The sequence below is a fragment of the Cryptomeria japonica genome, chromosome 3 (assembly GCF_030272615.1).
Source record: "Cryptomeria japonica chromosome 3, Sugi_1.0, whole genome shotgun sequence".
NCBI classification, from domain to species: domain Eukaryota; kingdom Viridiplantae; phylum Streptophyta; class Pinopsida; order Cupressales; family Cupressaceae; genus Cryptomeria; species Cryptomeria japonica.
The window spans coordinates 471874113-471884061 of record NC_081407.1 but is presented as its reverse complement, the minus strand read 5'-3'; the positions used below and the strand labels follow the sequence as shown (position 1 = coordinate 471884061).

The window sequence follows — 9949 nt, the reverse complement described above, 5'->3', positions numbered from 1 at the left end:
TTGACAAAAAGCATGCTGATGTGACATCACATTTGATGATGTAGCCCTGACACCTTAGTTATAAGCACACCTTAGTTATAAGCACGGGACTTGTCAAGTAAGCTACTATACAAAATTAAGAGTGATTTGAAATTTCCATTTAAGATTTTGAGAAGTGCAAAGTTCGAGTGCTCAACTACTGGATCAGATTTTCCTTTTTTATTGAAAATGCAAATATAATCCACCATACATGGAATGACATTCTGAATGCAACGTAAACATGATGCCATGAAATCACACAAATATTCTGTTACATTATTAATACAAAAAGTAGATGTCCAAAGAATTGATCCTAACACCTAAAAAATTGAATTGAGCATGCCTGCAAAAGGGAAAGTACAGGCAACTCCTTTCAAGGATACATCAAAACAGTATCAAAGAACCAATCAATCCTAAAAAATTGGTAAGGCATTAGGAACTAGAGATCTAACGTGAAAAAGAAATTAAATGCCTATAGGCTTTCGTTAATAATTTGTGCTCTGTATTTGGCCTTAAGGGAAACACGCGATATCTGGCCTCCCCCCAACAGTCGTATAGAAGTTTAGCCTCCTCAAGCAATGGCTTTGGAAGATCTGTTATACTTCATATGACTCTTAACAAGCTGACCTGCAGCAAGTGCTGACATAAGCGAGAGTTCTCCAGCCAACACTGCCCCAGCAACAATTCTTGCAAGGCAACGGGCATTAGATCCAGGATAATTTGTATTTGCACCCTTCACACCAAGTAAATTTAAGCAAGCTGCTTGAGAAGCTAACTGAGTACCTCCACCAACGGTCCCAACCTGCAAAAGTAAATGCGCTCCGACTCATTCAGAAAGACTAGCATAGACATCTGAAATAATTCTATTTAAAAGATGTCAACAGATGCAGTCTTAAGGCACAAGCATAGATTAGATAGGTGTTTTGAAATTGATAAATCTCAGTATCTTTTAAATAAATGTATTTAAGGTATTTATAATAGTTAATCGTTAATTAGTTTTTTATATAGATATATACAGTTTCATAAGTCTTTGTTATCCACTCACTCCATTACAACTCCCTCTTGCTACCATTGTGGTAACTACTAACATCTATCAGCATAAACAATTAAAACAGCTCCTTACCTCAATGCATGGCATCGTCACAGAGACATGCAGATCCTTTTCATTTGTTGCTTCCATCATTGTAATGCATTGAGAACTTTCAACATTTTGAGCTGGATCCTGTCCAGTTGCAATAAATATTGCAGAAACGATATTTGCAGCGTGAGCGTTAAAGCCTCCAATGGCACCAGCCATAGCAGATCCAGCCAGATTCTTGATCATATTTAATTCCAAGAGTGCAGACACGGACGTCTTTAAGATCTTCGTCACTACCTCCTCCTCAATAACAGCCTCACATACAACTGATTTACCACGGCCCTCTATCCAATTCACAGCAGTAGCCTTCTTGTCTGCACAGAAATTACCTGCAAAATTCCTTTTACACTTCAATGTCTTGTTGCTAATGTAAAACTTTACAATAGCGGAAAAAATAAAGATATTCCTTCAGAGATACAGGCAAATGCATGTCCCTTTGGTGATCCCATGGAGACGAGCATAAAAATTCTCACTCAGCCTAAATTCGCAAGCAAAAATAATGGGAAAAGGTAGTGTCGCTTGTCCTGGTTTTCGCTGAGAAAGAAAAATATGAAAGTCTACAAAGCAGCTATATTTGCAAATTGCCACTTACCTGAAATGCTAATGACATTCATGTCAGGGAAAATATCCTGAAGATAATCCAAGACATTTTGTACACCCTTGGATACCATGTTCATTCCCATGGCATCTCCTGTGGAGCAATTAAAGCGCACATATGCATTCCGACCAGCAAGGACACATCGAATGCTCTGCAGCTTTGCAAATCTGCTTGTCCTGTTATGATTAAAATCCAACAAAGCTTCTCTAAGTACAAATGTAAAAAACGTAAAACCAGAATACGATTTTTCACATTGAAGATGTGTTTTGGGAATCCTTGTGAAAAGAACAAAACGTTAATCCACAAATTCTAGTCTGTCCATGGCTTCTACAGGAAAGTTCAATTTCAAATTATCAAAATAGTACTAAAAGAAGATGCTAAGGTATGATAGTCAAAAATCCCATAGGCTATTTGTCGATGTTAGTAATCAATACTAAATATAACAAACATGAACTAGAAAAATAATTATACTCATTCAAATTAGCCTTAAAATTACATATCAATTTAATTTTCCATGGACCTATTAAAGAAAGGTTTTGACTTTACCTTGTCGAAAACATTTAGCCTGACCATGCATTAAATATGAAACGGAGAGAAACAAAACAGCATTCTTGGATTAATAACTTAACATACCCTCTTCTGACGCATTTTGCAAAGAGAATTTGTGTTACAGTTTATTATCTACCACGCTTTTACTTGTAGTAAAAGACATAAATGTGACACAATAAGCCATTTTGTATGACAATGTTATGGAATCATTACCACTAAAGTCTTACTTGATGCTGTATTCATGAATACAGACATTATAGATGTATCAGTACATATACATGCGACACACTTACGTGCATACACAGAGATGTTTCTATATACAAAGATTCAGACAAGAATCAAAAGAATTTAGCTGTAATAATTTAAAGGTCATTTCTTACAAAATTCCATGAAAAACAAAGTGATGAGCATGCTCGAAAGAAAAAATAAAATCTGAAGCAATCGCTCCTGTAATCTAAAGCACTTTTAGGGTCACTGGAACCAACTGGTGTTTTCCCTACAGGAGAATTTCTCCCCGGCCAAGCTTTGAACTAGAGTGTCCTAGTAACTGCTAATCAGCTTTTAGCCCTAAGCCTGCCAGCTCAAAATCATTAAAAAAAATACAAAACGTTTTAAATTGGTAAATTAAAGAATGGAATCAACATAAAACAAGAAAGCAACCATGATTTATGAATTTTTTAAGTTACCAGAAATTTAAAATGAACAAGGATTTTATTTTAAGATAGCTGTTGAGGTTTTTCTATAAAATGTAAAGTGAGAGGAACAAAGAGTGTAAATACTGGGTTTTCTCCTTACTTAATGTTGACACCTAAGCTATTGGTTCAGGACCACGATTGCGATTCTTCTGTTACGAATTTGATTAAAATACTTCCATTAATCCAGTTATGATTTAAAATTAGCCATGTGAAATATGATGTCTGCATTTTTTTCTATATTATTTAGATTGAGCACTGTACTACAGATGCCTTTTGAGAGATGGTCCCCATGTTGTTGCCGATTCTGAGTGAGATTGCAAGATAATTTCATCAATCTTTGGATTGATTTGGCAGAATAAAAGGTGGCGGAACCAAAATTGTCATTTGATAGTACCCATGGATGTTTGTCATTTGTAGAATGCCTATTCAGAATGCATAAGAAAAGTGAAAAATTATCCAGTTCATAAGGATGGACACTCTAGACTAATCAATCTATCAGTCTTTTCACCATGCTGGAAATAGTCTCGAAGAGATGCTAAGGGTTAAAACAACTTTCACTTGATTCCAAGTAAACAACACATTGAGGATGAACCTCTTCAATTGGTCAGGCAATTATTTATGGAATAAAAACTGTAAAAGTAGCATAATTATAGGAGATTACAGCATGGAAATGTGCATGAAGAAGTTTGCTACCAAACATCCAATGCTTTAAATGAGTTCAAGAGTCTGGCAGGGCACACAGATATAAGATTCGGAAAAAAGAACTATGGAAACAACAATCACGTGATGAAAAGATGAACTTGCACTCTTTATAGGTTTCTACTTTGAGGTCATATAAAATTGCAAAACTTTGTGTTTATAAAGTACCTATACCGGATATTAGATAGCTAAACTAAATGTCTTTGCTAGGACTGGAAAGTACTTTTATATTTGTTCAACTCCTTATGAATGTAAGAGAATCAATAACCGTGTTGTTGTTTACAAAAGCAATTGATTTTAGAAGGAAAGAAACAAGTCTGAAATATGGAGTTGAGACTAGCTACAGCAGAATATCTGTACGATGATATAATGTCCCTTTATATGGCAATTGGTCAAGCAAACACAGTTGTTTCAGCGTCTAAGAATGTAACGGAAATATAGTACTGCCAGATTAGATGAGTACATGCGGTGCTATGTCTGGCACTGTGATATTAAAATTTGGAAGCAAAAATAGAGTGGGCCAGACAGCATATAGACAACATTAGCAGACCTGAAAGGTAAAGGTAAAGATAAAGATGATTTATTGGGATCCAAACTAGTCCACACAACAACTTCAGCCATGATATTCCCTTTTTAAAATAAGGGGCCTTCTTAATTATTTTATATTTCTCAATTCACTAGAAAAACTGTTTAAGTTTTAACATTATTTCTTTATATTTATTAGATTTTGTTGTTTATTTTTTCTTTTTTTTTATATTTATAATGAATCTTTTGTTAAAAAACCCTGAACAATCAAGTTCAACCAGGGTATGGGGTACACCCAAGCAGGGTTCTGTAAATGTACCGGTCAGGGTTCTCTAAGCAGAATGAACCTGGTTCATTTTGTTCCTTGGAATACAAACCAGCTCAGGAACAGAATCTGGTTCAAACCAAGTAAAGGCTCAGGGAATTTGGTGGCGGAACTAAATAATTTGAATAATTTGATTTTCCAAGATCTAGTTCTATGTTACCGAGTTCATGTATTTTATGAGCTAGTGCTTTACAAAATTCCATCTCTCGTTAAGTATGAATAGTTCACGACACTCTTTACATCTAGAAGATAATCTCAAAGATGAAGCACTGGACCTTCCTAAGAAATCACCCATCTTAATATTAACTCTCATGTCCACTTTAACCATGAAGCTTCTTCCAGTCTAGCTTGCTTAGCATGTTATCCCCTTATAAACTGCTAATTGTGGAGCTCCTTGGTTTGTCACTTTTAAAAGTGGTGCTTCCACAGTGTATCATTATTTAATATTTTATGGGATAAGCTGGATAGCTTAGAGTCAATTTATGTCTACCAATTTATTATCACGAATAAGGCAAGAATGGTCAACTTAACGCTCATATTTTTTTAACCCTTGAATGATCTCATGACTAAGTTTAAAAGTGACTTAAACAAGAAAATGCCAATCCACTTGCACATCAAGGGTAATCTTGCAGACCAGAATCTGCATCGAGAGAAAAAAAGAAACATCCAGAAACCGGTGTGCTAGATGATTATCTTACTATCCTATTGAGTGATCCTGGTAATACTGAGGAATTTTATTCGTTGACCATACAGTATACCAATCCTCAAATCCAAATATTTTTATCAAAGGTTTACTTAAATATCAAACAAATAATCAAAGTGTTTATGATCATGAGAAAATTTACGTCGAAGGCAATGATGAGTAAATGGAAAGCAAAGTCAAACAAGACTGTTAAATCTTTTGAAAGGAGATAATTGGCACACATCGTCCATAAATGATTAGTAAGTGTTACACAGAGACATATCACACCTCTAAATCATGATGTTTCTAGGATGGGGATGTCCTTGAGAAATCTAAACACCAGGTCAACATCCCTACGCCACCACCAAGAGGAGACATCCCCAGGATGTTTCCCTAAAAGAGGGGATGTGTCCAGGGTGTCTCCTCTGAAGGGGATGTGGAGATGGCATGGGTTCCTCATTATAAAAATTGTTTTGAAGAACATTCTATATTTTTTCATGAATTATTCACCTTCTCTGAGTTGTTCAAGAAAAGGCTGTAATGAATGGTTGACTTATTCAAATATAGTATTGGAGTCATCTATAGAAAATTTTTGCAAAGATGTTGATATACAAATTAATACTAGCAAGAACTTTCTTTAATAGAAAGAAAAAGATTCAGTTCAACTTTTATTTTGAAGGAGGTATTCTAAAGGAAGTAATGAAATATAAATATCTATTTTGACTAACTTCAACAACAAGCTTAATTAAAAAACTTGCAGAAGGAAGAGAATTTTGGGAGGGTGGAAAGCACATTTTGCCCTAAAATGAATGCAAAGGCAGCATTGTAGAATTGGAAAACCATTGAGACTCTATTTGAGCTATTAGCAATTCCGGTGGTGCTTTATGGATGTAAAAAATGGAGCAACAGCACTCCAAACACCAAATGAATGCAAATAGATAGAATCCAAAAATACATGATCACAACTACAAGAAAACTCACTTTAAAAAACCTTGGCCCCCTATGAGATTCTTCTTGCTAAAACAGGTATAATTCTTACTGAAACTACTGCTATGGTGTGACTTTTTAGATATCTGAAAAAAGAAAAGAGCAAATCAACCGCCCAATGTTGTCTTTAAAGAAGTCATGGATGAAGCAAAACTGCAGATTGATGAACGAATGACACATTAACTTGTTGAATGCTCATCCTAATAATGGCAAAGAAATAAAGACATTTGTTGTAGATAAATTTCACAAGTCCATATAGGAGAAATAAGAAACGATACCTTAAAGAATTCAATCCCTTCCCACCATCAGCCAAAAACCCCATTTAGAAACCAATATCTCTTGGAGAGCAAATATTCTCATAGTTAAGGACCACCTTGCATCATCTTCAATGTGAAACAAGTGGATGGAAAAGGTTATAAAAGGCATGTGAAGAGAGAGTTTGTTTCGGAATCAGAAAAGTGCTTTATTTTGTAACGTAAAGCTTAATATGACACCCAGGTCAGATACACAAGTTATCTAGCATCAACTTCATTTCAAGATCTATTCAACAATGAGATGGTTGAGCAAATGAGAGAGTTCATTATTAAGTTGAATAGTAGAAAATCAACACTTCAAAACGCAAAAAATGACTGGATCTGCTGTCCCATAGACCATCCTTGATCTCATGAACATTATAAATCTTTTATCCTTCTATTCTAATCTACTCTAATTGCCTCAACAACCTGTATGGTGTCCTTCCAACCACATGCCCCTTAATAAGCTTATTAATAATACTATTATTATTTTTTAAATTTATATATGATTATTAATATATTATATTTACTAATTAATTATAATATTAATATATTATTTACTTACACTTCAGTCCCCCACCGTGGCCAAATTTAGGCCTTCGGTCCCCTGCCTCTCCATCCCCACCCCCACCTTCGCTTCCGAAACTCCATGGAACTATGGCGAATTGGATGAGTTCCCACGATGGATGAAATATGACTCCATGCGAGGAAGTGTAGAAATTTCCCTTTGAATAGGGAAGAATGATACAGGCCAGATGCGAGAGAACCTGCTAGATATTGAGGGCATCTGAAAGGAGAAATTGAGATTTAAAATAGAGAACATATAGTTGGTTGAAAAACGTTCGGATAGATTGCTGTAAATGTGCTGTAAGATAGTACTCTTGGGATTTCTCAATTGAGATAATTGGACAAATGGTTTCGGACAGTGATATCATTTAGCCCTTCTGAATTCAATTAAAAATCCCTTTTTGGTTGCAAAATCCTTTTTCAAATGCAAAAATATACAAAGCACAGAATTGGCTGCCACGTGCTAAGAGAAAATGGGGTGGTACTGTGGATTCCGAGGGAGAAGAGAGTGAAAACATCCAAATCGGTCGGAGAAGACGAGGCAAAGCTAAACTAACTTGGAATTCAACTCTAAGAAAAAATCACCATAAATTACAAAACAATCAAGCGACGTAAACACGCACCTGTTGAACACTACCGACAAGGTATCAAAATTGTCCGGATCATCGACATAATATTTGAGCTCGGCAGTCCTTTTAACGGTGGCGAAGCTGACAACGGGTGCCCTAGTCATGCCATCCTTGAGAATAACACTAGTGACCCCACCGGAGAGGTAAATGGCCTTACACCCTCTGTTGGTACTGGCCACCAAGCAGCCCTCCGTAGTGGCCATTGGAACCATGTACTCTGCTCCGTCAAGCAGCAGTGGTCCCACAACACCCACCGGAATCTGTACATACCCTACAGGCAACTCACAGCATTGACCCACAATGGCGTCGTAATCAAAACCCTCAAGGGGCAGACCCTCCAGAGACCTTCCGATCATTAACTCCACAGCTCTGCGCCGCACAGAGGCCGCCCTCCTGGCGTTCCCCACCCTCTTCTCCAACATTTGCGACGCCACGCTTCCATGGGCAACAGCAACTGCAATTTCCTCATCCGTGCAATTCGTCACATCGATTGCCGGAGGATCCGCCTCTTCTTTAGGCTTGCAAGAATCCAGCATTGGTTCTTCCCCATGGTTGTCGAATTCCCCAGTGTTTTGCACGAAGGCGATGCCGAAGAATCCGAGGAGATAGCTAAAGGAGGCCACAAGGGAGAGCAGGGCCCCGATTTCCACCAGGCTAAGCGTGTAGAGCGGAATGGAAATTCTGACTTTTTCCTTCCACCGCCCAATCAAGAAGTATGAGGCAAGGAAGAAGAGTACCAAGAATACCTTGTTGGTCACCCACACAGGAAGAGGCAGCGCGTCGGAGGCCAACCTCGGCGTCTTCTTCTGCTTCCCCTGGCCTTCCATTCCCCACATCATCATCCACCCCATTTTTGTACGAATTCCCCGCAGACAGACAATACGGAACGAGAAGAAAACACAAAACTCAGTACTTGAATCCTCACAAGCGCTTCAGTGAAGCGCAGATCACTTGCACCTTCATGCAGGCACATCACAAGTGAAGAAGCCAGGCATTGCTAGGGAATAGGGATCATTTGTTTAATATACAGTGCCCCTTCTCTTTACACAAGTGGTAACTTGAAAAGCACGCCACAGTTCTGACGCGTTAGATTTTTATGTACGTGCTGTCTTTTTTTTCCCTATTATAATAATCGATAGATGCAGTCTTTTTAAGAGAATGAAATCTTGTTATATGGCACTTAGTTGAAGTCGCTGAACCACCTTTGTCCAAAGAGTTGAGCTTTCTTTGCATCAACAAATGACTAGATCCATATGTTGGATGTTTTCATGGACTTAATGTTTCGATTAAAACAAATAAACAAACAATAAAGGTTTTCCCTTTCAACATGTCTTTGTCATATGGGGAGGAGATTTAGTAGTTATATACTTTTAACTTGATGTTTCCAAAACTATATGGGGAATGTCAAAATTTGTCTTTTAAGTTCAATGGGGAATTTGTCTTAAGTTCATTTCTTAAATCTAAGATTTCAAATCAACATCATCAAATATGATGGTTCAAATATGTTCGTTCTTAAAAGTGTCTAAAATAGATTTTTAAAATGTTAATATATGATCATAATTGTAACATCTAGATTTTGAAATTATTTGTATCAATAATTGAACATTTTGTGCCTCCAATATTATCTATACAAGCCTTCAAATCATTTATGTAATCATATTTGGGAAAATCTCTAACATCTGATTATATACACACAATTTAATACTATAGAATAATTTCTATGGACCTAATCAAATTATTAATATTATTAAAATAAAAATAAAAATATATGAGAAGTATTCCTCGGTCTTAAATATTGCTTGCCCAAATTAAAAAATACCTCTAAATAACCCTAGAATTGCTTGTCCACTCACATGGAAGCCGCCAAGTTTTTGCACAAAGGAATTTTAGGAACCCTCTAATGCATAGGCGTGGTGGGAAAAATAACAGGAAAAGTTGCAAGAGTTGACCTTGGGACAACCTATAATTGCATAATATTTTAGCAATATGATTCTGTAGAGACCATCCCTAACAACTAGGGGAATTGAATAACTCTCTTGTATATTATTTTAACAAACATGTAGAGGGTCATCGGCAGCATTGCACATTATGTTAAAGACAATAGTGCATACAATGCTAGAAGAAGCAAAATAGCAAGTGTTAGAGTTATCCGAACACCCTATTGGATTTCACGGAGCACTTCTAGCTTTCCAAAATGTAAGATTGCAGGATGAGCATAGGAATTACGTAAAATTTGTATGTATT

General features: G+C 36.6%; 1 protein-coding gene across 1 annotated transcript; it reads right to left on the bottom strand.

Annotated features, from left to right (window-relative positions):
• Window positions 1–235: 235 nt before the first annotated feature.
• On the bottom strand, window positions 236–8841 carry LOC131029588 (3-hydroxy-3-methylglutaryl-coenzyme A reductase 1). Its single transcript, XM_057960125.2, has 4 exons — window positions 7700–8841; window positions 1749–1930; window positions 1142–1485; window positions 236–820 (listed from the first exon to the last, which is right to left on the bottom strand). Exons 1-4 carry the CDS (start codon window positions 8554–8556, stop codon window positions 590–592), a joined length of 1614 nt encoding a protein of 537 aa, XP_057816108.1. The 5' UTR covers window positions 8557–8841; the 3' UTR covers window positions 236–589.
• Between the last annotated feature and the right edge of the window lie 1108 nt (window positions 8842–9949).